Here is a 27,835-nt window from a genome sequence, read left to right as displayed (position 1 = left end):
AATTTTTAGTATAAAAGCTAGTAATTGTTTTTACTTATGATTTCTTAATGAAATAATAATTTTTTAAAACTCCCCATGCTGATCAAAGAGAATAATTTGAAGAGGATAATTATACTCACGAAGGATGAAAATTACTACTTTAATAGTATTTAGGGGTCTGATTAGACTAAATAAAGGAAGAACCCAGTTCGCCAGGTCTTTAAGCATTTCCTGAAGATCTGGATTAAAGTCTAAATAATATATCACCATGAACTGCTCTTTTAAATAATTTTTGGGATTTTTTCCTTATTATTAAAATAAATTATAATCATTATGGAAAATTTGGGAAATACATAAAAGCATAGTTGGAGACAACAGAAAGCCCTATTCTCCCCATCAATAAATCTTTGCATTTTATTTCTGTGTGCATCCATAAGAAGATACCAGCTCAGATCCCTGCTCTCCCCACAGGGATGCTCCTGCTCTTTCTCATCTTACGCTCCTATGGGGTTCCTGATTTCACTTCTCATGGTTGTTCCCTTTTTATCTCACAGAAACAAAGACATGCCTTTTCCTTGATTTCTACACCAACAACACTGCCCATATGGCACACTAGCGTAGCCAACTTATACTAAAAATTTGGGGGTCAAGGCAAGGAGGAAATTCACATCACAGGTCCATATACATCATTCATTCATTCAGCAGAAAGAGCCTTTTAAAAAATGGAATATTAAGGGGAGCCTGGGTGGCTCAGTCACTTAAGCACCCAACTCTTGATTTTGGCTCAGGTCATGATCTCAGGGTTGTTAAGATCGAGCCCACATAGGGCTCCGTGCTGGGTGTGGAACCTGCTTAAGATTATCCCTCTCCCTCTGCTCCCCCCTTCTCCTTCTCTTCAAAAAAAAAAAAAAAAATTGGAATATTAGAATTCCTTTCTCAGTCAAGTCCCACACTAGGGGTCTGAACTGGATTGAACAGTACCCTCCCCCCAAATCCATGTCCACCTGGAACCTGTAAATGTGACCATATTTGGAAATAAGGTCTTTGCAGATATAGTCAAGTTAAGACAAGGTTTTACTAGATTAACATGGGTCCTAATCCAATGACTCTTGCCTTCTAAGAAGAGGGAAATTTGGACACAGACACACACTGAAGAAGGACCACCTTCGGAAGGAGGCCGAGATTGAAATTATGCTGCCATGGGCCAGGGAAGACCAAGGACTGCTTCACAACCACCACAAGCCAGAGGATGCAAAGGATGCTTCCCCAGAGCCTTCAGGGAAAACGTGGCCCTGCTGACACCTTGACCCTCAAAGGCTAACCTCCAGAACTGTGAGAAATTGCTTTCTGTTATTTTCAGCCACCAAATTTGTGGTGCTTGATCATGGCAGCTCCAGGAAACTAATAGAGGCTCCAACCCCTGCTAAGTGATCCTTCCTTTCCCTCACCCCCCAGCTTCCACCCAAAAAATTCCCTCTCAAAGCAATTCAGGTTCTTTTGCCCTCCCCCAAGCAAGGGGCCCTTCCTCTGCATATGCAAAGGCTCATTCTCAGCTTCACCAAACAGGGAGGCGGGAGGTGGCCTAGGAGGGTTTCCCTTTCTGCTGCCTTGGCAGGCTGCTCAGAGAAAGCTGAGTGTGGCGAAGACGGCATCCTATCCTGATAAAAATTATACCTTTCTGCTTGAAGATTTAAAAAAAAAAAGAAGAAGAAGAAGAGAGAAAGAGGGGAAAGAACGCAGATATGGTCAGCTTAGATGTAAGACAGCAAATGGTGCATTTAAAGTAACAAATGTGTTCCCATTTTTCTTTTTTAAAATGGAGTGGGATCATTCTATAGTTTTGTTATTCTCCCCCTGCCCCTTATTAGAAAGTCCTCAAAAATTATACTTACACAGATCCACAATCCCTTATTTATACAAGTCCAAATTGTTCCAAAAACCAAAAGCTGTTTGGAAAGTTTGGTGCCAGCTCATTTGGCAGCAAAGCTGACCTGAAGTGGCCTAGGGCTATTTTTGGTTTATTTATACAAATTAGTGTGACTATAAATAAGTTTCATGGCAGAAACCTGGACGTGTGGACCGTGCTGCCACAGACCCTCCTGAGGGGGCTAAATAACATGCACCAAATTATCCTTCTAAAATTCCAAAATTCTGGTTTTTGAAACACTCCCTCAAGGAGTTGTGGACCTGTATTTAGGTTCCTTTCAGCGTTTTGCTATTATAAAATTGCTGCAGGGAACACATCTTATACGTGAACCTTTGTGCGCATCACTGTTTTATTTCCTTAACATAAATTCTTTGACGTGGAATTAGGAGAGCAAAGAAAATAAACACTTCTAAGGTCCTTGGTGGATGTTGTCAACTTGTTTTCCGGAAAGGTTATACCAATGAACACCCCCCTCATCAGCACTGAATAATACCAGTTGTACTAATTTCACAGAGGAGAATTTTTGCCCCACTTTGCTTTGAACAGCTGTAATTACTGGTGATGTTAGATATATTTTTGAAAAATGTTTATTATCAGGGCATCTGGCTGGCCCAGTCAGAGGAGCATGCAACTCTTGATCTTGGGGTCGTGAGTTCAAGCCCCCTGTGGGTATGGAGATTTAAATAAATAAAACTTTAAAAAAGATATTTATTATCATTTCTAGGTCCTCTTCTGGAGTCATCTATTTGTGACCTTTGTCCATTTTCTACTGACCTCAGGACCACCTCGTAAGGTTGTTCTGTGTATGAGCTGCACCAAGATCAAGGGTGTACAGTGGCCAAAATCAAGTCTGACTCCAATCATCTACCTGTTGACCCTCAACTGAGGAGGGGCACATTTTTCTTCTTACAAAGCTACCTCATGCCTGTGAACTTGGCAAGCCTGCACTGCAAGACTGGGTCCAACTACGTGGGGTGCCTTTTTCTAATTTATCTGCCCAGAGGGGGGCGCCCTTTCTAATTTGTGCCAAGGTACCTAACTAAGGCCTTGATTAGAGCATTGTTTTTCTAATCAATTTGTCTGTTCTTTATATAGTAAAGCTATTAATTTTTTGCATATCATTTCCTGCTGTATTTTCCTTGCTTATTGTTTTGTGTTTGTTCCACTCATAAATTATTTAAATGCGTTCCACATTGCTTTTCATTAACAAAATCTTCATGGAGTTCTTTTTTTTTTTTTTTTAAGATTTTATTTATTTATTTGAGAGGGAGAGAGTGAGAGACAGCACAAGAGGGAAGAGGACAGAGGGAGAAGCAGACCCCCTGCCGAGCAGGGAGCCCGATGCGGGACTTGATCCCGGGACTCCAGGATCATGACATGAGCCGAAGGCAGTCGCTTAACTGACTGAGCCATCCAGGCGCCCTTCATGGAGTTCTAAGTGGCTTTCTTTCTCTTCCTTTTGCTTCTGAATATTATTTTGAGTGGAGAGATATGAGTAGAAGCATATGAGATTTACCTCCTTAAATGGTTAACCCCAGTTGTCAAAGGGACACATTTGGCTCTGTTTAAACTCCCAGGCCAGAGCTAGCCATGTGGGGAGACATCTATATCTACCTCATCTATCCAGCCATTTAATCAGCATTAATTATCGAGCACCTGCTATTTCCAGGAACTGTGCTAGACTTCGAAAATGCAGAGGTGAATAAAAAGAAACAGCCCCTTCCTTCATGAGCTTGCACTGGACACTGTATTCAAGTTTAATGTAGCTATTAACAATAGCTGACATTTATGAGCGCTCACAGTGTACCAGGCCCTGGTCTAAGCGCACATGTGGACTAGCACATTTACCTACCTCACCAGCTCTTTGAGGAGGTAGGTATACTATTGTCCCTATTTTATAAGTAAGGAAACTGAGGCATGAGAAGGTTAAATAACCGGGTCCAAGGTCACACACTGACAAGTAGCTTTGCCAGACAGCCACCTGCCTTCCCACAGCACTCACAGATTAGTCACTTGAGCTGCCTACGCCAACCCTCCCCTTGTTCCCAGACGGTTGCCCCCAACCAACAGGCAGTAGGTGGACAGTAATCATAAATGGCAGACATTCGAGTCTCTCTTAATCTGAGGCTTTGCTCCTACCAACACTCTCCTCTCGATCTGGTCAGTGGCCCTCAACTTCTGACTTGGTCTTGTCTCCTGGTACCAATCTGGGCTTGTCCTTCTGGCTCCATCCCTAGGTTTGACCCTTCCTGGTTTCCTTCTACAATTCCTTCTCCTCTTTCTGCCCCTGGAGTGCAGGAGCCTTTTGAGGCACAGTGTTAGTTCTCTTCCCTTTTCAGTCTTTTACCTTTTCCTAGGCAATCGCATCCCCGTTCGTGGTTTTGAAGTACCACCTATATTCCAGTGCCTTTCAAAACCCGTATGCCAGTGCCTCCCAAATTCCCATATCCAGCCCATAAAACACCAGACATCTATATCCAACTCCTAGCTGAATCCAACATGTTTGAAAACCATAATCATTATTTCACTCTTACCAAAGATGTTCTCAACTTCTGTGTTCTCTGCCACAGGGAACGAATGGTACCACCAACAGGTTTTGAAAGCCAAACACCTAGGAACCATTCTTGACACCTCCCTCCTCCTTACCACCCCCATGTTGAATCCATCCCCAAGTCCTATTGATTTTGTATCCTAAGTATCCCTCCAATACACCCACTTCTCTCCATCACCACCACTATCCTATACACCTGCTCTCAGTCCAAACTACTTTATCTCTCACCTGAGGTTCTTCTTCTTCTGGTCTTCTACTGTTTCCTTACCTCTACTCTTGCTCCTTTTTACTCTGTTCTTCATACTCCAGCCAGTGATCTTTTTAGAACACAATACGATTATGTCATTCCCTGAAAAATATGATAGCTTTTCAATGATTTCCCTATGCTCTTGTCTGGTGTGGGGTTGAAGCTGTGTTATCAGGGAGGAGGGGGGTCCCTTGTTCTTCACACAAAGGTCCTCACCAGCCCCTATCCCAATCCCTGCATGGTGGGGTTAAGTCCAACTAGAAAGGATGCCTCTTTATGCTTGTGTGCACAGAGGACATGCCCTTTGCAAATTTGCACAGAGGACCTTTGCACATGCCATTCTCCCTCACCAAAATGCTTCTCTTCCAATAACATCTATTCATACCTTGCATCTCAGATTTAGTGTCAATTCCTTAAGGATGTGACTCCTGCTAAGATTAGGTCAGAATTCTATATATGCTCGCCTGGGGCTAACAAGGAACTGAGAGTCATATACTACTAAGGAGACCAAGTCACATCCAGTGTGGGAGCCCTGAGTGCATAAGGCTTCTGAGGGTTAGAATGAACTAGCTAAGGGATTCCTGCCCCTGTCCTTCCAAGGAGACACAATACAATAGGTGGGCAAGCTGAGCTGCCTGCTCTGAAACCACCGGTTAGTGTGTTCCAACCGTCACTCTGGATCATTGCTCTTTCCCTTTTCACCCACCTTAGTTTGGCCTCCTGGCACACGGTGGACTTGAGAATTTCCCCTGAAACTGAGGACATAGGGCTGTGGTACCTGGAGCTGCAGCTCTCCCGCATTCAGTGTACCCCTTATCCATTCTCACCGCCCCCCCCGACAATTCCTTCCTGAAGTTTGTCATAAAAAAAAGCAACCAAGAAGCCTCTGGTGGTATTTAGCAATGACAGAGAATGGTTTCAGGAGGGAAATGATGGCTGAAAGAGGCCCACCAGGATTCTCTATCGGTTGTAAAAGAAATCCGTTAAGTTCCCAAACAGTCCTTTGAGGGATTCTATCTAGGTCCCGGAGAATCTGCCTCCCCACTTGCGTCTTCACTACTTGGAACATGGGTCTTTACTCTGCAGTGTCACAGAGTGTAGGGGTAAAAGCACAGACTCGGAGGGGGGTGGCCCTGGGTTTAATTTCAGCTGTCCTCTTTACTAGCCATGGGATTTCTGGCAAGTCGTTTATTTTTGCTTTAGTTTCCTCATCAGTAAAACTAGAACAGCAAAACATATTTCATGTTATGGGGTTGTTGTGAAATAAATGAGACAATGAAGATAAAGCTCGTCGGACAGTGTTTGGCATGTCCTGTGTCAGAGGGCTGGCTGAGGACAAAGAGCAGGCTGACACCCTGCAACCTCCCCCCACCTCCCACTCCTGGGTGGGATGTGTGATATTCTTCCAGGAAACTCCCAACTGTCTTAATGTCAACGCCTTCCTAGAGGGAAAAACCACCTGAACTTGCCAATGGCAAGGCCTCTGGTATCTTGTAGGTTCTCTTTAACATATGAAAATCCTTTTGAAAACCTCCCTTTTCCTTACCTCCACAACCCCTCAACCAGCCACCCCTCACAACCCTGGTGCAGCAGCTCTTTCTGCCCATGGGCCCTGTCCCCGTGCTTTAATAAAACCACCATTTTGCACCAAAGACCTCTCAAGAATTCTTTCTTGGTCATCGGCTCCGGACTCCACCCCACCGAACCTCACCTATATTCTAAAACCCCATCAGTTGGTATCCTTTCAAGTCAAAACAAAATAACCAGAGCTTATTACTTGCCAGGCACCCTGGATGACCCAGTGTGGTTTACAGGATTAATTTCCCCAAGAATCTGTTTTGCCCCCTTGGAAGGGCTTTGTTCAAAAAGGGACAGAGGAGAGGGCCATGGGAGAAAGAGCTCCTCTGTAAATAAACATGAAAATGCACCCTGCCTTACAATTCTCCAGAGGCAGGATGGTATGTTGGTTGAGAGCATGGATTTGGTAGACTGAATAATGCCCCCTGCCACCAAAGAGGCCCACTCCTAATCTCCAGAATTTGTGAATATGTTACATTATATGGTAAAAAGGGCTTTGCAGATGTGATTAAGGTTAGAGCCCTAGAGATGGGATAATCTTGTGGGGCATTCTGTGGGTAGAGTCAGCCTGATCACGAGTCCTCGTGAGTGGGAAACCTTGCCCAGCTGCGGCCAGAAAGAGATGAGACAGTGGAAAGACAGTCAGAAGGATGCCTTGTGAGGACTCAGCAGGCCATCGCTGGCTGCAAAGATGAAGGATGGGACTATGAGCTAAGGAAAGCGCTAGAACCCAGGGCAGCGCTTAGTGTACACCCAGTAAGAAAGCAGAGATCTTGGATCCCCAGCAGAAAAGGAAGTGAATTCTGCCAACAACCTGAATAAAAAGGAAATAAAATTTCCCCCGGCACTCCCAGACAGGAACACAGTCCTGCAGGCTTCTTGATTTTAGGCCTAGTGAGATTTGTATTGATCTTCTGACCTAGAGAATAGTAAGATAATGAATGTGGGTCATTATAATAAATGAGTAAAAACTAATATAGTCTGGCTTGCAAATTTACAAATTATAGGAGGCAGTATAGTACAGTGGTTATGAGCATGGATTTGAGGGCCAATTTGCCAGATGCACCACTTATTAGATTGTGGCCAGAGGCAAGTAAGTTAACTGTTACTGTCTTAATTTTTTCATCAGTTACAAGAATAATAATATAGACACTCAAACTGGTTAGACTAAAAAAGTATGCTAACATAAAGTAAAAGACTATTACACAGACCTAATAATAATGTAATTTCAAAAGAAAGACATTTATTTCTCACACCATAATGAAGGTGTCCCACTTGGTGTGGGCAGCTGTCTTATACAAACCAGGTGGGCCATGCCTCTGCCTTTGAAATAGGTGGCTTCCAAGGTTGCTCTAGTCCCCTTAATAACAGAAATCTGGGGACAGAAATGTCCCCTTAAGAAAGTTCAGTGGAAGTGCTATTCACATTGCTGGAGAGAGCTTAACAATTACTAATTATTTTTCCCCTGATTCTTGGGGGCTTTGCTGTCATTCTAACAAGAGTGATCATTTACAAAATACTCAGTTTTTTCATATCTTCCATAGTAATTTTTTGTATAGATTTTATTTATTCATTTGTCAAAGAAAGAAAGAGAGAGAGCACAAGTAGGGGGAAGGGCAGAGGGAGAGGGAGAAGCAGGCTCCCTGCCAAGCAAGGAGCCTGATGCGAGGCTCGATCCCAGGACCCTGGGATCATGACTCGAGCCGAAGGCAGACGCTTAACCGACTGAGCCACCCAGGCATCCTTTTTTTTTTTTTTTTTTTGAAGTAAACTCTACCCTCAACATGGGGCTCGAACTCACGACCCCAAGATCAAGAGCTGTGTGTTCCAGTGACTGAGCCTGCCAGGCTCCCCTCTTCTAATGTAATCTTTAAAATCAAGCATATTAGGTAAGACTCTACCTATCTTACAAATAAGAAAACAGGAGTCGGAAAGACCAGGTAGCTTCAAAGCCCATACACTTTACATTTAAACAAAGTATCTCTCCCTTAAATTTAAGCGATATTAAAAAGCTAAGGACAACACAACACAATTTAAGAGTAGAAATGATCAAGGAAAAAACTAAAAACAAGCAGGAGACTAACTAGGGAGACAAGCAGAACAAACATTAGACAAGATAGGAATCAGGGCATTGGCTCTCTAGAGTAATGCAGCCACTCTCTGCCTGACTCGGGTAAATTCATTCTCCTTTCTGGGCCTCCATTTCTTCATTGGCAAAATGGAGTCACAGACTCCATGATCCTTTTTCCACCTCTGACATTCTGTGATTCTATTTGGAAAACAGTGAAGCCAAAAATGTGTAAGCAGGGGGAAATGATGTGATTTTTTTTTTTTTAATTGCTCCACTTAAGGAAATAGCAAGAGTGGAAGAAAGCCCCAGTGACCGAAACAAGGAAATCAGATGAGCCTCCCACGGGGCTCAGAAGACAAGCTGTGACCTGCTTGGTGAGCCACACCAGCTCCTCACATTCCTTCCAAGGGCAGTCCCAGGCCTGTGCACAAGGCAGTGAATGGGAGTTCTAGGGGAAATCCTGGAGGTAGAGGCTAAGCCCCTGGAGAGCTAGTTCTGGATAATCCTGCCCTCAGCCGATGCAAGCTTGGTTTCAAAACACAACTGTGAAGAGTTCTTCCTTGGAGGAAGTGACTAAGAAAGGTGGAAAGGTGTTTCAACCTGCTTGGTGCATGGAATAGCAACCTGGACTGGGAAGCCAAAGACAAAGATTCTAAACCCTGGCTTTGGCACGTGGAGGTTGTGTGATCCTAAGTTACCCCATCTCTTTGGACCTCAGTTTTCTGACATATGAAATGGATACGATTTCTAAGAGAGGAGGAAATTTAAGATACCCTGACCTCTAAGTGCCCAGATCATTTCAGGTACTTTTATCAGTTACTTCATTTAACCTTTGCATTGATGAAACAGATTTTTAAGTTTCACTCAACAGATGGGGAAACTGCGCAGAGGTAGGCGACTTATTTGCCTAGTGGAGCAGGATTTGAACTCAGGTTTGTCATCACTTGGGTTATTTCCAGTAAGCCAATGTCTCAAAGATGATAGGTGTAAAAACTGCTTTTGGGAATTATTAAGTGTGATAAAGTGCAAAGACTCTTAGTCCCGAATTAATGCAGGAATTTAGAAATTATCTAGAAGTGATACTCTATGAAGAAACAGGCTTTTTCAGGGCTTTTCCCATTGCTCAGGTGCCCACTCAATCCTTAATCTGTTTATTTTGTAGGCAGTCAAGTGACAGTTTTTTGAAGTGACTCTTGAAACAATGGCAGCCTGTGGTCGTGAAAAGAATCCTGGACTAGGGAATGTGAGACTGTCTAGTTCCAGCTGTGCCACAGGAACATTTGTCTTGAGAAATCACACTCGCCTGTGCCTTCTGTAAAATGAGGGGCTGGGTTAGAGGTGATGGCCAAGGTCCCTTTAGCTAAGGTACTTAGGGACTCAGGAGAGCTGACTGAGAGAGTGGAGTCTCACACTTTTACAGCTCCCATTCTGGCCTTGGGCACTTGTACTCTGGGAAGGCCAGCCTACACCCACCCTCTCCCCTCCTTAAGCCCCATCTGAACCAGAGAGGACTCTGGGGGATGGGGGAGCGGCTAAAGGGAGTGTCACCCTAGCAGGAGTGCTTATATACTTAGGGATCCACCCCAAGCGGGGAAGGCCAGCTGAAAGCCACCTCCCTGGTTCTTAACTGGTGTTTCAGCCTATGAGGGGTAGGCATAAACCAGAGTAGGAGTGGAAGGAGGAACAAGAGATGGATTCCAGGGGAGGGAACTGAAGTCCTGCATTTAGATATTTACCATCAGGTGTACCAACCACTCCCTCCTTTGTGCACACCCATTGTTGCACCAGTTTCCCAGTAACTGCTGAAACTTGTTTACCTGTAGGCTACTCAACAGTGACCTTCTAACACACTCCACATAAATGAACGAGAAAAAGTGAAAATGAGGAAAGAAGGATGAAGGAGACAGGTTGCCAGTTTTATACTTGATCTTAGTTAGCCAAGAGCCGGCAAGTGACAGGTTGCCAGTTTTTACAGCTAATAGGAAGTAGAAGTTTTTAAAGCATATTACCTGTGAAATTTTAGGAAAACAACTTGGGTGCGTGCTGTCCTCCCAACACACGCCAGGGCATAGCGCCCACTACAGACTTGCTGTAACTACATGAGAAAGTCCTTTAACCTGTCTGGGGAGCCACGATGCTTTGACATGAAGTAAATCACCAGGGGCTACATGGGAATAATACCACCACTTCCAAGTAGGGCTACGAGTCAAAGGAGATACCCCTCCTGAAACAAAGGTAGTGCTTTTTTTCCTCCTCTGGAGATTCTTTAGAGAACCTAAAGCTGGTCCCCCGTTCCCTACAACAGCCGCTAGCTCTAGCCTCCTCCCCCCAGACCCACCCTCCTGCACTCTGGGGGAAGTTTCCAAACAATCTTATTTAGAAAGACCAGTACTTTTACCAGCCTGTATAAGGTATCTCAGGAAACAGCGGAGTGGCAAAATGAAATGCCTGCTCCTGCAAGGAAAAAAAAAAAAGTGTTAGAATTTGGAATAAGAAATCGGAATCGTGGGAAATGAGAGGAAACCCAAGTGATACAAATCTGAAGCGAGTTTTCACAAACTCCACCTTTTGGTCGGTGCCTTCTCCATATTTTATTAAATTCGTGTTTTAAAAAAAAATCACAGCAGCATTATCAAAGACAAAATATGTACAAACATTTTACAAAAGAAACATTACTAATATCAGCTATAGTAAGGGCAGGCTGAAGAACAGACGCTGAGTTTCTGGGGCACAGTCTGCCCGCGAACAAAGATACCTCCAATGTGTTCATGTAGCTGAAACAGGCTTCTTTCCCGGTGACAAGCGTATGCGGTTGGTAATACAGCAAATGCGGAGAATACGCGGCCTGAGGTGGCGAACTCCTCTTCTCACCAGCAAGGCCAGGATGTATGTGGAGCTAATCAAATATCTTAACCCAAGACGGTAAAAAGCGCTGTCTCCCCTCCTCCCCCATCTAAGCGCATGTAAGCCTTTTCAACGCCGACGATGTCCGTGGCAAACGATGCCGGATTGTAATACAGACAGGTGATTCTCATATACGTAACCCTGCGCCGAACTTTCCTGAACTCTTCGAGTCAGGTTTCTTGTTGGACCGAAAGGGAAGGAATTTTAGCAATGCTTCCTCTGAAAGCCAGAAGTCAGAAAGAGAGGTGACCCTGAGCCCAGGATCTATTAAACCCGATGGGGGTGGGGAGAGGCAGGAATTTGGAAAGAGCGAGGTCTCCTCTGGGCCAAGAGTCAGGGGGCGCGGCTCACTTCGGTCTGGGGCGCGGCCAGAATCCGGAGCCCCGCCCGCCCCCTGACCCGCCGGTACCTACAGGCTCGGTTCCTTTCTCAACTCCCCCAGTTCCTTGACCTCCACCTTCCTGTACTTCCCCGACTTCCTCCGGTTGGTGATCACCAGGACGGCCACGCCGGCGACGAGGGCCACCACGACCACCACGATGACAGCGACGAGGCCGGCCGTGAGGCGCTTCATGGAGAACTGGGGGGGCTTCTCGTCCAGGTAGTAGATGAGCGTCCGCTCCACCAGCAGGGGCTCGCCGCGCACGCGCATGTCGAGGCCGCCGGGGCCCGGGAACAGCGACTCGCCCTTGACGTCCCTCTCGAAGTAGTAGGCGGCGTCCGCGATGTCCACGTCGCCGGGGGCCTTCTCGGACGCGTTCTGCCGCAGCTCGATCTGGATGGTGGGCCGCTCGTAGTGCACGGCCGCCACGAACCGGGGGTGCAGCCGGTAGCGCTCGCGGAAGAGCCGCCGCAGCTCGGCGTCCAAGTCCGAGCGGTTGAAGGCGCGGGCGGCCGGGCTGTGGCGCAGGTCGAGGAGGATGTGGTGGGTGCGCACCAGCTCGTCGCAGCGCAGGCTCAGGTCGCCTTTGTCGGTGCGGCGCACGCCCACCGAGTTCACGCACCAGCACACCGACGTCCGGTTGCACTGGCGGGCCTTGAAGCGGCCCTCGTGGTCGCAGTCGGGGTCGTACAGGCCGTCGTTGTCCAAGAGCGCGTGCTCGCTGGGCCGCACGAGCGCGCGGCCGCCCTTGGGGGCCCTCATGCGCGCCTTGAGCAGCAGGCACTTGGAGGTCAGCGTGGAGCAGTCCACCGGGGAGTCCAAGCCGAGCACGCGGCACTGGCAGCGCCCGCCGGGGCCGTCCGCGCGGCACAGGGTCATCTTATTGGTGGCGCACGTGCAGTTGTCCTTTGCGGCCGCGGGGCCGATCGCCGCCGCCAGGAGCAACAGCAGCAGTGGCAGCGGGGGCGACGGCAGCGCGAGGCCCGGACTCCGGGCCATGGTGGGGACGCGGAGCGCAGACGGGACGCGCGGGCGGACCAGGCGCTGGGGACTCTGCGGGGCTCCGGCTCCGCGCTGGGACCGTCTCGGGCGTCTGCAGCTGGCCGCTCCCTTCCGCTCTTATACTCGGCCGGACCTGCCCGGCTGGTTGGGCGGACTCACCCTCTGGTATTTGGGTGACACATCCCGCGGCCCGCTCCCCCCCGCCCCGTCACCGTCCCACGGAAGGCACAGCCCGCCCTGCGCCGCCCGCGATAGGATCGGGGGAGCGGAGGCTGCTCCCGCCTCCTCCAGACCGAAAGCCCGGGAGAAGAAAACCGATACTCACCTGCGGGCTGCGGGGGGGGTGGGGGGGGCGGTGGCTCACCTGGGGAGGAGCCTGAGGACCGTGGGTGGCCTGGCGGCTCTCCTGGACTGGAATTCTTAAGAACTTCATTGAAAAGTAAGGCGCGCGAGATCGCCAGGCTTTTGTCTCCTACCCCCTCCCTTTCTTGTTCCCTTTCCCAAACCCTATCCCAACCCTACCCCCCAGTTCTAGTAGCAATCAGTTACATAGTTCACAGTTCACAAGCATTATCTCATCCTCAGCTCAGTCCTGACAGGTATGGACAATCTTTCAGACCCATTTAAAGGCGATGCAGTTGAGGCTGAGACTTAAAGTCACCCAGCCATCAGTATCCTCAGATTTTTCGGAGGAGTCTTTGGTATTCTGCCTGGTGGTTGTGAAACCTTATGGAAACAGAGTGGTGCAGAATCCGAAGAAAGGGAGCTGTGTTTGTTACCATATCATGAGTAAAACCCAGGTGTCCCCATGTCCAATGTGTCAGATGTTCTGTTAAACACCTTTTTCCTCTATACACACACACACACACACACACAGAGAGAAACAATTTTCACACATGTACTCAGTGTAGGGAGACATAAAGGAACTTGTTCTTAAAAAGAACAAGCAAGGGGCGCCTGCGTGGCTCAGTCCATTAAGCGGCTGCCTTTGGATCAGGTCATGATCCCAGGATCTTGGGATCAAGCCCCGAATCAGGCTCCTTGCTCAGCCTGCTTCTCCCTCTCCCTCTGTTGTTCCCTCTGCTTGTGCTCTCTCTGTCAAATCAATCAATCAATCTTTTTTTTTCTTTAAAGAACAAGCAAGATTAAAAGGGGTTCGTTGTATAACGATTCTAAAAGAGTAAATCGTTGCTTTTCTTTTTCTGTGTCGCATATAAGTAGCTGAACCACTGCAAATAGGAAAAGAATGGAGCCTGTGGGAAATTGCTTGTCTGCCTCTGTGTGGCTACTTTAATGGGATGGAGGGGTTGCAATCTCTTTTTTGTTTTTTTGTTTTTTTAAAGATTTTATTTATTTATTTGAGAGAGAGAGAATGAGAGAGAGCACATGAGAGGGGGGAGGGTCAGAGGGAGAAGCAGACTCCCTGCTGAGCAGGGAGCCCGATGCGGGACTCGATCCGGGGACTCCAGGATCATGACCTGAGCCGAAGGCAGTCGCTTAACCAACTGAGCCACCCAGGCGCCCGCAATCTCTTTTTTGAATCATTGAGAAAGTCCAGGGTTTCAAAGCTGTGGTAAAATTAACAATAATTAGCAAGCTATAATTATTCCTGGCTCCTCCATTCGAAGCACATTTTATATGTTCAGCATTTAATGAACACCAGCAATCGTACAAGGATGTTGTTTAACACATGAAAGCCAGCGAGGCCTCTATCCCATTAATTTTCAAGCAATTCCTGAGGCGGGTAGGTGGAAATACATCATTCTGCCTTACAGGTAGAGAAAGCAGAGTCATGTGAGGGCAATTTCTTACCCACAAGCACCAGGCATTGTGGGAATGCTCCTCTGCTCTCTACCCCACTCTGTTCAGCTTCTTGAACCAAAAGCCTAGTCAGATTCCAGTTTCCTTCCCCCTCTCCAACACCCAGTCCATCCTGTGTCAGAGAAGGCTTTCTAAATCACAAATCTGTGTCCATCTCGGCTGAGAGCAGAGTGAGAGGTGCTCTTGGCTCTTGGGATAGAATTCACACTTTTTAAGTTAGCGAACAAGACCATGTGTGTATGGCCTTGAGCAAGGTACTTCCCCTTAATTTCCTTGTCTGTTAAATGGGGATAATAAAAATACCTACTAACAAGGTAGGTGTGAGAATTAATGTAGATAAATAGCTTAGAACACTATCTGTTCTAACAGTATCTGCACTTAGTAAGCATGGATAGGTGTTAGCTGCTGTCATGGTCCCTACCACCACCACCATCGTCATCTTCATCTTGCTCCTGCCAGTGTCTCCAGTCTTCTTCACACTTTCAAGCCTTTGTGAAATCATATACTGGGAGTTTCCCCCTCATTTATTTAGTGCATTATTGTGCTTTTTCTACTGAGCTCCTGGATTGCCTCCAGGAAGCCTTCCCGGATAGGCCCTGTCTACTGCACTCAGGGCAGTTCTCCTCTGTGATTTCCTAAATCCTGTAACATACCAGAACAGCAACACTTACTTTCCTGGGCTTCTGTCCTCCCATCTGTAAAATGGAGATAATAGCATCTCTCTATTTCACAAGGCATTCTGATAATCAAATCTAAAATAGATGAGATGGTAGATACCGAAGTTTTGTAAACTGTAAGACATTGTAAAAATGTCAGGGTGCATTTTTATTTTTTAAATACCTACCCTATCTTTTTACTTTCCCAGCTATTGACTAAATAGCCATAATCCTCTGTAAATGGCAGAGCTACCTGTTTGATATTGCAGTGCGTCCCAGGCTGTTGGGAGGAAAGCTAATGGGGAAGGGTTCTCAGGGCTGGGGAATAGTGTACCATGGTGTCTTTGACTGCTTAGCTATTCAGGCTAGTGCTCTTGACCTTTTTCAGCCATGGTAAGTGTTTGGGAGATTGGGGATAAAGGGAGCCTATTCTCAATGTCCTCTGTAGAAGACAGAGTGACCCCCCCTTTCTTAATTTCTGTGGTCGTTCAGGCTTTCCCCAACAGGCACACGAACACGATGATAAGTTTGTTTGTTTTGTTTTAATTTTTGTATAGATTCTTTTGGGAATTAGTTGGGAAATACAATTATTTTTTCTGAGTAGGCTGTATGCCCAATGTGGGCTTTGAACTGCCGACCCCAAGATCAAGAGTCGCATGTTCTACTGACTGAGCCAGCCAGGAGCCCTTATGATGAGTTTATTAACTAAGCACAGCCTCAGCTCTGATTCTCCCTTCTTCCTTCATCCCTTTCCTGCCTACGTCTGCAAAATATCATGTGTTAGCTTTAGCTCTTTGTATTTTTTTAATTTTAACTTTCAAGTATTTAACAAAAGCATTCCGTGAACTCAGGCTTGTCAAATGTATATGGGGGACAGGGAACCATATCTGAGCGCTATAGCCCCAGCACCAGCATATATTAGGGGCTCAGTAATGTTTATTGGGTTAATTAACAGCAAGTTGTGCCCAGAATGTCAGAGTATCAGTATACATTCCCAGGAGTGTTCATGGTGACCATTTCAGTTCTTCTCTGCAAGTCCAATTCTCATCACTAACCCCAGCCACGAACCTCTATCCCCACCCTAACTCAACCTCCAAACACCCAGTTTCAGGGAAGACTGAGTAATGACGAACTGTTACTTTTGCTTTTATGCATGATCCCAAACTTTTACCAGCCTATGGCTATAGGGAATAGGGATACAGTCTGATCAGTCTGTGAGCAGACAGGGATTCTGAGGCACTCAGTATAGTGTAGCCAAAGGAAAATAGACTTTGGATCTAGTGAGACTTAGGCTCCCATCCTGGCTTCACATCACTCACTGGTTGTGTGATTTTGAACAAGTTACTTCACCCCTCAATTTCCTGAATTATAAAATGGGGGTAAATCTACATTTCCCCAACATCTGTGAAAAGGATGACTTCCTACCTTGTTATTACAAACATGCTTTTCCCCAACTGAACTTAGTATTTCATCTGTTCTTGTGCCCTGTTTTCTAAACTGGTGTTGATGATCTGACTTTCCTTGGTATAAGACCAATACCACCTTATCAGTTTTATATTTCAGGGTGTGATTTATAAAAGCAAAACTGTATTTGATTAATTAAAAAAATACTTGGCATCTATAATTATTTTAATGATTCAAGATAAAGAATATAAAATGCCCAACATGATGTTTGGCATACACTAAGGAGAATTCATCTCAGCTCTTATTATCAGCCATCTCAGGAGCGTGAGGATGCTTGGAGATCATTATAGGTTCCTGCACAAAGCTGGTGATTGTGGGGATTGCTGAAGACCAGGCCCCAGGAGCTGGGTGCGAGGGAGGGGAGCTGCCCCCGAACCCTTGTCATCCTGACCCCCAGGACGCAGGAATATGGAGACTATCTAGATGCAGATTGTGCTTTAGCGTTTCTATGCTCATCATTTGCTGACGGCCCTACAGCAGCCCTTGGGGAGTAGGCAGGGAAGACCTTATCCCTATTTTACAGATGTGGAAACAGAGGCCTTGGGAGAACAAGAGAAGGACTGGCTCATGGTCACATGCTTGTAAGTGGTGAGACCAAGCCTAGACTTTGGGTCTCCTGACACCACTTGTACATACAAATTAACAAACGTGGAAGGGGATCGAAGGGGTCTAGAGGTTAGAGTCTCATCTGAGTTTCTTCAGATTTTCTTTTTCTTTCTTTCTCTTAGTTATACAAATATTTTTAAAGAAAGTTCTGGTTTTGTGAAAAGCAAAACCTAGCTACTTGTGTAGGGCACAACAGTGATCCCACACCTGAAACCCTAAGACTCAGGCCATTAACCACCAGTTCCTCCCACATTGGAGTGGACGTGTTCCTTGCCGTCTGCCTTGCTGGGATGAGGCAGCCCGCGTTTGAATTCTGCCCTGCCAGGCCATGGGCAGCTCCTTCCGCTTGGTTTGCTTTTTTATAGAACAGAGATGATGTTGTCTGTGAGTGACACAGGGGGAATTCCATGGTGTAACGTCTGTGAAACTGCCTGGGCCAGGTTGGGAAGACCCCTCCGTCCTCTTTTTGCCTGACCACGGTCAGCTCTGGCCTCTGTCAGCAGCAGCCACTGAGGCAATGGGCAAGGCTGGAAGGCCGGTCAGTGTTTCCCCTCCTCCTGAGAGACACTTGGGAGTGCTGGAGGAAGCAGGTGATCCTTCAGCCAGAATGCAGAAAATGCAGACAGAGAAGTGGGCTGTGGTATTGTTAGCTCAGGATGGAGGAAGGAGGCTCCAGGAAACCATAGAAAGAATGGGAAGTCAGCCCAGGGGCTGGGGAGCAGGGGTGCAGATCACGGAATAGATAAAGGTGTACCTGATTCTAGCTTTAATGTTTCCTTTCTTTAAAAATGTAAAAAAAAAAAAAAGGCATTGCAAAGTATTAGAATTCAAAAGAGCTAGGGAATAGGTATTCCCTCTATATTTTCTCGTTTATTATTATTAAAATGTTTATAATAAAAATTTTTTTTAAATAAGCGAATCCCTCAAATTAAGTTTTAGGAGAAGTATTTGGAGTAACATTTCTGTTTTTGCTTCTAATTGTCTTTTTTTTTTTCCATTTCCATAGTTTCTGTTATTAATAGGAACTGCCATTTATTGATCACCAAACTGTGCCAGGCACTTTATAAATAAATTCCCTATAATCCTTTCAGCATCTCTACAAAATAATTACTCTTGTTCCCATTCGCTTGATGGGGAAGCTGAGGTTTAAGGCCACACCTCTAGGACTCAGTGGAGGAGGGCCTTGAATGAAGCCAGGTCTGGAGACAGGGGCATCTACACTTTCCGTGACACAGTTTAGTGTCTTGCTGAAGAGTCTTGAATGAGCCCGAGTAGAAGGAAGACGTAAGAATGGTAAACTGGGTGTGGTTTGGGCATGGTTTGGGTCTGGGCTGCCTCAGGAATGGAATGTCTGATCTTTTCACTTTTCTGGAAAGACAATGGTTTCTCTGTTGTGTGCTCACTTGGGTGTGGCCTTACTCCGTTTATTAGGAGAAGTTTGCTGTGACATTTGTGACCTGTGTGGCTTTTGTAGTCCATCAGGATCTGAAAAGTGACTGCTGTATCACCTGAAAAGTATGTGTCACTGTTTCATTTCAGTATCTCCTACCTATGAGCTTCTCTTCATGATCCTGTCCCGGTTCTCCTCGTCAGGAATTGCCAACCATAACCGGCCCTCTCCCATCGTGGCTGGTCTCTCTGCCCCGGGCTAGTTGGCTTCTTTTCTAAGGGTTTTACACTCAGGGTAAAAGCCAATAAAACACCCAATCACTGTGTATTTACTTTGTAGTTAATCACTGGCTCTTGGGCCCATTGTTTCTTTCTTTTTTTTTTTTTTTTAAGATTTTATTTATTTATTTGAGAGAGAGAATGAGATAGAGAGCATGAGAGGGGGGAGGGCCCCATTGTTTCTGGAGCGATTTGGCAGCAAAGGAGGAGAGATTGGGAAATCCTGTCACAACATTCCCGAGGCAGCCACGTTTCTCCAACCCCACGTTTGTGAGTCACGGTGCTTCCTTTCCCAGAGCCGGCCGGCTGGGGTGGGAGGCTTCCAGGAGGGGGTGTGGAGGTGTTGCTGTTTCTGAGCGCTTCCAGCTGGTCCAAGGGGAGGGCAGTGGTGACAGGTCTCAAAGGTGCTGCTGCCTCTTCCAAACTAGCCTGCCTGTCTTGGGTGGTCCTGGTCCGAGGGATGCCCCTTAGGGTTATTGAGAAGGATATCAGAGGTCATTTATCTCAGTCTCCCACCCAGAGTGTGGAGTCCTGAACAGGTGCTTACGTACCGCTGTGGTGTTGAAACAACCATCCTCCCCACAAGACAGCCTGGCCCAGCCCCAACCAGCTCCATGAGAAGGCTCATCGTGATATGCAGGGCAACTCTGGGCCTCTGTAATCTTCACAGCCTCTCTGAATTTCCATTCTTGGACCAACACCAGGTAAGCCATTTCCACCTTCCACTCAGTGGCTCCTCAGGTATTGACTTGATCCCCCAGCTCTCTTTCTCAATCCTTCCTGCCTCTTTCCTTGCCTTTCTCTAGTGAAACCTCCCTATGTCCTCATCCTTACTCCTCTGCCAGTGTCCACTCGGGGTTGTGGCATTCCTTCCACCAGCGGCCCCGTTCAACCCATGATGTTATGGAATGAGGCGGTCTGGGGAGATCCCAGCTGAGGATCCTCCGGAAGCTGTGAGGGAGGGTTTGTTTCTGGTGTCCCGCCTCTCTCCTCTGCCTGGGAGGGTAGGTGTAACCCAAACCATCCCTTACCTGTCTACTCACTCCCTCTTTTCTTGGAACAGAGCGTGTCTGAGCAATATTTATAATTTCTACACTTTACTGAGAGCCTATTATGGGCCAGCTGCTCAGCATGTCTTATCTTTAACCTTACATCATCTAAATGAGGCAGGTTCTGGTATTCTTGCCATACAAATAAGAAGCCCATGGAGAAGGACACTTGCCCAAGAAGATATAGACAGTAAATGGCAGAGCTGGAATTCACACTCATTTCTGTCTGGCTCTGAGAGTCTGCTCTTTGTGACACCATGCTGCTACAGACCATGTTTATCTCCCCGGCCCGCATGTTTTAACCTCCACCAAACCTTTGTACAAGTTCACTCCTCTACAAGTTCAAACTACACCGCAACTTCTTTTTCTCCTGCAGCTGCTGAGTCAGAGCATCAAAATAGTCACTCAACCGAAGCTTCGGTTTTATAGGACAACTTACAGTTTTGCTCCCTGATGTGTTGGTTGAACTCACCCTTTTGGGGAAGCAGACAAGGCATGACATACACCGTGCGGATGAAGAAAGCCCAGCTGAGTGCGGGTTAGTGGCTCATCCAGCTTGAGAGCAGGTCAGAACCTTCCAGACTTCCCAGCAGCAGACGCTTTCCTTAGCTCTTGTGTTATCCTTCCACGGGCGTGAGCACCCCAGCCCTCTCCTGGGCTGTGGTGTGCCCTCTGCTCTTCCCTGCCTCTACGGTTTATCTCTAGATGTTTCCAGACCCATCAGCCCATGGAGCTGGCTTTGCAGAGGGGCTTGCACTTCTACCTTCAGTAGCTGTGAGTCACTAGATGGAAGTAGAGGCGAGGAGGAGTGGGAGAGAGGAAAAGTTTGGAAATTTGGGGAGAATGAGAAGGAGGGAGAGAGGAGACTTCATTGTTCTCCAGTGTGGGGATGTCTGGGTCCAAGACAAAGGGCCAGGAAGCCCTCATTGTTCCTCTGGCCTCTGTGGGATGCAAGAGATTGGACTCATTTCTTTAGATTCATGTGGGAAGTCCTGGCTCTGTCAGTTAAACATCAGCTATAACCTTTCAAATCATGGCTGATGGGAAAATGAAGACTGCCCTCCAAAACTTCTCCAAGAACACAGGAGGCTGCCGATTGGAAAGCAACGGGGAGCCAGCAGAACTAATCTGCTCACCACATGCACCTCCTCCCCCCACCCACAGGACTGGTTTCTCTTACACCCCTCCACCGTCGAATTATCCAGCCAGCCAGGCATCGCTGGTTCATTTCAAACGCTTATGGAGTGCCTACCATGTGCCGGGCCTGGATCCGGCCATGGGGCTAAAGGCCCATAGCACCTGACCCCTGACCCTGAGCAGCTCACAGTCCACACACAGTGACGACTGTTGAACAGATAACGGAGAAACACAGATAATTACAATGAAGGGAATAGAGTTCCCACCCTCCCCACTCAGTCTTATTCACCTCGTTACAGAATACATCAGTAGAAAAACCTCCCTTGCTCTTAAGTGTATCTGGTTTTTTTCTCCTTTTTCTCAGTGATGAGTATGAAGAGCTTTGGGACTGGGCAGGGGTGGTGGGGGGGAACCCAACCCAATAGGTAATATGTACAGAAAAGATGACTGAAATAAAGAACACTTGGATGGGAAAAGACAGCTTAAAAAGATACCACTTGAGGGACAAAACTCACAGCCCAAAGGGATAACATCAAACCACGTTAAAGCTGGAAATGACTTTCCAAGAAAGCTAGCCCAGTAGTTCTACTCTGTTTGAGTCATTCCTGAGGGGTCGGGGGGTGACTTGGATTCTCTCCTCAAATAAAGGCAACTGTGCACACACACGAACCTTTACACTAAACTCATGAACCTTGGTTGGGTTTCCAGGGGAGGCATCTGGGATTCCCTGGAGTTTATTTCTCTCAGGGACCCTCCCACCCCCAATTTAGAATCTCTGGTGGAGTTCAGGGCCTTCAACTCATTTAGCAGAGACTGCAATGACTTCTTCGAGGTCACGCAGTCAGTTCATGAAAACATCTGTTTGGTTTTAAGAAGGAACTCAGAAACCAGCTGCTTGGGTTCCATTTCTTACCATTTGCCAGCTATTGATTTTCAGTAAACCACTTAACTTCTCTAGGCCTCTTGTTGTCTCATCTGTAAAATGGAGGTAATAGTAACCTACTTCATAAGGTTATTGTGAGGATTAGGAGTTCAGCGATGTGAGGAAATTTGAGCAGAGGTCAGCAAGCTTTTTTAAGATTCTAGATAATAAATATTTTAAGCTTTATTCCATGGCTATTATGGTGTCCTTAGAGAATTATTTAAAAACGTAAAATACATTCTTAGCTCATGGACCATATAAAAATAGGTGGTCATACAAAAACGGGACTTGGCCCACGGTTTGTAGTCTGCTGACCCTTAGCCTAGAGCAGCATGTGGGCCGCCATAAGCTTTCAGTAAGTGTTAGTTTCTGCTTTCCCAAACCAGGACTTTTTCAAATGCCAGAATTACCTCCATGGGGTTTACATCACGACAGGAAACAAGGTGCTGGCCGCCCAACTCAGCCAACCTGTTTGTTACAAGTAAGTCGATGTTGCCAAGGTGTATGGAGCTTCCCTCTCCTCCCTGTTGCACAGGCCCTCCCATCCACGTCCGGCTTGAGTGGGCGCAGTGGCAAAAGCTCTAATTATGTTCAGGGAAGCCTCAAATCTGATGCCAGCAAGCATCATAGGGCAGAGACCACTGGGAGGGGCTGGAATGGGGACCACAGGCCTTGGTTTCTGGGTAGGGGCAGAAGCACAGGAAGGAGACCGGGCCTGTCCCAGAGCTCCCCGTGTTCTGGGCTCTGGGACACACTGCCATCTTCCCACACCGGGATCTTGGGAAAGCCCTGACTCTTTTCTCTAGAGGAGACCAGTTCTGCCAGCTCAGCCACCTTCTGCCCATACCTACCCTACTTTAGAGGGTCCCTGACGGGGGAAACTCCAGACACAAACGCAACCACAGGTGTGAGTTAGGGGGACCCCACCATCTGTTCGCCACTGCTTCATTTTACCGATGGGCCAACAAAGGCCCAGGTTGGGGAAGTGACTTACCGGAGATCAGATGGCAAGCAGAGCTGCATGGAGATTAGACACCTGGGCTCCTGCCCTCCCGCCTTCCGGCTCAGTGTTTTTGCTCTGCCTGCATTCATGCAGGTTTCTGTCTTTGGCACATAATGGAAACTAGATGAGGAGTTGGCCAGGCTTTTTTTTTTGTGGTGATGCTCATCGAGGTGTGGCTGGATTTGATCTGAAAACAGCTCTTTGCAGAGTACATTCACTTGTGTAGCTCACTCTGAGCGCCTCCTATGGCCAGGCTCTGTGCTGGGTGCAAAAGAGGAAAAAAGCTCCAATTTTTGCTTTTAAGGACCTTAACTTACAATCTGGTGTGATTACTGTTACTCAATGTAAACACAAGGTCAGAGATGGAGGTAGCCAGCCATCAGTCTTTTTTGCCAGCCCCACAGGGACATCCATTTGTGGTGTTTATAGTAGCCCACTACTCTGGGGACTGTGTCCCCTCCAGAATCCTGATGCCCTGGGATGCCTCTTCCTGGCATGTCCCCATGTTCTCCCTCTCTCCATTCAATCCCTGCTCTCAACCAGGGGTCCCTTTGGGAATGAAGAAAGTCACATACACCGAGCATCATTTGACTAAGCATTTTAACCTAGCACTAGCTCATTCAGTCCACAGAGCAAGCCTATCACATAGAAACTGCCACAGCTGGTGGAGAATCGAGGCCCAGAGCGGGGGAGGGCCTTACCCAGGCTCACATGGCAAGTGCACTCCAGAGCCTAAATTCCAACTGTTTGTCTACAATCTGTATGCCTTCCACTGGAAAATGGGACTAATGTCAGACAGAGCCACAGGGTTGTTGTGTGGTGTGAGGGAGATAACTCTTGCAGACATGCCAGCCCAGCGCCTGGTACATCGTAAGTGCTCAATACATGCCACCTCCCCTTCCCCTTCTCTCTCTTCACCCCTGCTCCATCCCAGAGAAATTCATGACTTGTGTCATCCTTGAGCAGAAAAATAATAAGCAACATTTATGAGCTCTCTGTGGTGTAGGCTTATGGAGTATCTAATTTAATCCTCACAAATATGCTCTGAATTAGGCACTATTATTAGCTCCACTTTATAGATGATGAAGTCAAGGCAGCAACTTGCCCAAGACCACACAGCTAGTGAGTGGTGGGTTCAGGATCCAAAATCTGGTCTCTTTGAGTCTGAAGCCCATGCTCTTAAATAGGGCTGCCTTGGTCCCTGAATTGGCACTCCTATGCCAAGTGCATGCCTGGCAGGCTGCCTGATGGAGCAGGACCGGGCAGGCCACTTAATGAGGGGACTGACCTGGGGAAGGAATGAGGTCACATTCCAGGAGGCTGAGGCAAGGTAGTCACGCATCACTTCAAAAGAGTTGCTCTCTTGGAAAAAAACTAGCAGGGTCGGGTACCCGTGCCAAATAAGAAAACTGGATACACAAAAGGGATATCGGGACTGAGCAAAGGATTCAAACTTCCAGGGCCAGGGGCCTAAAGGGGACCAGTCACTCAGACTCCCGTGAGCCTGGGCCCCCAAGCAGAAACCATTGGCATCACCCTTCAAGGACTCGTTCCTGCCTTGTCCCCTTCCAAACGCCAGAGAACCAACTGGCCTTTCTTTCAGGCTTTCACCCCTCTGTGTATGTGCCTTAAGCACTTACCACATTATTAATTAATTCACTTATTTTAGGAATGTTTTCAAGCACTGACTTTGTTCCGAACACTGCCAGGAGTAGTGCATATGGTGTGTCTATTACCCCCGTGGACCTTACCATCCACGAGGAAGCCAGACATTAAGCTCAAAGTGAGTATTATGGTAGGTGAAGAACAGGGTGCTACAGGAACTAACTTCCTGCTTTTCTTCCTTTCTTCCACTGTCCTTCTCACGTCCTGCCTTCCTTCCACAAATATTTATGAAGGTGGCTCCGTGGCGCAATGGATAGTGCATTGGACTTCCACAAATATTTATGAAGTGCCTACTAGATATCAGGCCTGGTCTTGGAGTCAGTGGTAAAGCAACGAATAAGAAAGATGAGATGGCTGCCCTCTTGGAGCTTACATTCCACTGATAAGTGGGAGATTTGACCCAGGAGAGGAAAATCTTGTGAGCCATACTGAAGAGTTTGGATTTGATCCGGTTGTTGAATGAAAACCAAATATTGCCTTTAGGCCAGAGAATGGTCTGAGCAGATTTGTGTTTCAGAGAAACCACACTGGAAAACAATACAGAGGATGAGTGGACCTCTCAAGGATGAGACTGGTGGCAGGAAGTTCCGACCGGAGGCTCCGGGGATATGCTGGAGATGGGGGTGATGGAGCTCCAGACCAAGCAGGGCTGATGAGAAGAGAAGGAAAGACAGCCCCATAGCTCACCCAGGACCGGGATAGCCAGTGACACTGGCACCCTGGGCCGTATGACAAAGCCGCACCTCTTCCAACCGATATTTTAAAAATGGACACCTCCCAGCATAATACCCTCCAGTTCCATCCACATCGTTATGCTGAGCAAAAGAAGTCAAACAGAGAAACACATGTATCATATGACCTCACTGATATGAGGAATTCTTCATCTCAGGAAACAAACTGAGGGTTGCTGGAGTAATGGGGGGTGGGAGGGATGGGGTGGCTGGGTGATAGACATTGGGGAGGCTATGTGCCATGGTGAGCGCTGTGAATTGTGTAAGACTGATGAATCACAGACCTGTACCTCTGAAACAAATCATACATTATATGTTAAAAAAAAAGAAGATAGTAGGAAGGGAAAAATGAAGGCGGGGAAACCGGAGGGGGAGACGAACCATGAGAGACTATGGACTCTGAGAAACAAATTGAGGGTTCTAGAGGGGAGGGGGGTGGGGGGATGGGTTAGCCTGGTGATGGGTATTAAAGAGGGCACGTACTGAATGGAGCACTGGGTGTTATACGCAAACAATGAATCATGGAACACTACATCAAAAACTAATGATGTAATGTATGTGATTAACATAACATAATAAAAGAAAAAAAAGAATTGTATTTTAGAAAATAATTTTTGAATAGGACTATTTTATAGATTCAACAATATAATAAAACTAATTTTGTCAACTGAAAAAAAAATGGACACCTCCACTTAGTGGGCATGAAGGGAAATAAAGTGCCTCTTAGTAGAAGTTGCATGCCTATTTCTTTACACTATTTATTTGTACTGAAGACAACATTTCAAATCATTTGTATTCATCTTCTATTTCACAATTTCTTTGTCTCTTATAGCAGGGTAGCAGACTGAGCTGTGAGAAGTCCAGCCCCTCTGCTAGAGAGACCACAGGGAAAGGTCCTGAGACTACCCAGTAAGGGGGAGGCATCAAGCTGAGCCCAGCCCCCAGCTGTCCCCAGGGTGCCAATCATGAAGTGATGACAACCTAGGACCCTCAGACCGGCCTGGCAACCAGCTGGTACCAATGAGCGACCCATGTGAAGCTTGAGTATCTCCCAGCTGTGCCCTGTCTGAATTCATGACCCATAAATTGTGAGATATAATAAAACAATTGTATCTTCAAACCACTAAGTTTGGGGTCATTTGCTGTATAGCAATAGATAAACAGACCATCCTTATTTGTTGACACTCGAGGTAAGCCCTGGCACCATCTGAAAACCTTTCATGTGATCCCTACAAAGGTCACGGGGACTGAACTCCAACCTGCACGCCACCCCAGCTGATGGGTCTACAGAAACCATGGCAACACCATTCCTTCCAGGTAGATGTGGGGAGGCCCCTGAGTCATGAGAAGATGCCAGTGAAGAATCTTTCAGGGGTATCTAGCCTTTTTTTCTCCCTCCCTGGATGGCAAAGAAGACACATGTGTCAGTTGCCATTGGCAGCCACCATATGAACACAAGGGGAGCCAGACTTAGGATGAGGCCATTGCTGCAGAAGACAGACGGGAGGGATGGAAAGAACAGGAACCCAGGACCAAAATGGCATCATCAAATCTCTCAATCAACCAGCTCTGAAACCCCCCACCTCACGCACTGTTGGATATCTGCTATGTGAACTAATGTGTTTCCTTCTAGCTTAAGCCAGTTTGTGCAGGATTTGTTGCCTACTGCCCAAAGCAAGATAATTAATGCTATAATTCTTTTCTCTGAAATTTGCACATTTGGTCAGTAAGTTTAATTTCTTCAGTTCCAGCTCATCTTGAGATCAACCTATGCTCACTTGCTCTCTTTGAATTCTCAGTATGGAGAATGAAAGGGAAACAAATTTGATCTGTCATTTAAACCATAAATTTGACTTACTACATAAAATTCATGAAAGTGATGCCTCCAAACAGTAGAAGAGTGCAACACATAAATATTAATAACAAAAATTATAAGAAGGATAACAAATATCATTGAGAAGTTATAATATGCCAGGCATTGTTTTAAATGCCGTATAGATGACTTCATTGAATTCCCACAACAATTCCATTTGGCTAGAGATATTTTAATCTTCATTTTACAGAGTAGAAGCCGAGACAGGGAAAAATTAGGTTAATTTTCCTAGGTCACACAGCAGCAAGTGGTAGAATTGGGATTTAAACTGAGAAAGTCTGACTCCAGAGCTCTACCTCTCAATGACTATTCTAAACCAAGAAAGTAGTAAGAAAGAAAAGAGGAACACTGAAAGAAAAAAACTAAGTATTTCCTAGATTTGTAAGCAAGGCAGGAGGATTCATGGGTGGGAGGGAGTGGGGATGAATGGATCAATAATGAGACCAAGGGAGAATGAGGCACAAATGGGTCCCGAACATCTTACATGACCTTGACCACTGTCTATTGATGTTTTATAAGTACCTATATTCCATATTTACATATATATGTATACATATGCATATACACATATTATAAATTTCTAATTAATACCTCTTTGC

At 46.6% G+C, this 27,835-nt stretch overlaps 1 protein-coding gene across 1 annotated transcript; it reads right to left on the bottom strand.

The window, feature by feature from the left end:
* Positions 1–10,930: 10,930 nt before the first annotated feature.
* On the bottom strand, positions 10,931–12,848 carry TACSTD2 (tumor associated calcium signal transducer 2). Its single transcript, XM_035020155.1, has one exon. It carries the CDS (start codon positions 12,636–12,638, stop codon positions 11,667–11,669), a length of 972 nt encoding a protein of 323 aa, XP_034876046.1. The 5' UTR covers positions 12,639–12,848; the 3' UTR covers positions 10,931–11,666.
* Positions 12,849–27,835: the final 14,987 nt, after the last annotated feature.

This window comes from Mirounga leonina, unplaced genomic scaffold, assembly GCF_011800145.1.
Source record: "Mirounga leonina isolate KUSES-001 unplaced genomic scaffold, KU_Mleo_1.0 Mir_173, whole genome shotgun sequence".
NCBI lineage: Eukaryota > Metazoa > Chordata > Mammalia > Carnivora > Phocidae > Mirounga > Mirounga leonina.
This window is presented reverse-complemented; position numbering and strand designations above follow the sequence as displayed.

Excerpts from the sequence above, each read along its gene's own strand:
- TACSTD2 (XM_035020155.1), bottom strand. The coding sequence starts at position 12,638 with ATGGCCCGGAGTCCGGGCCTCGCGCTGCCGTCGCCCCCGCTGCCACTG.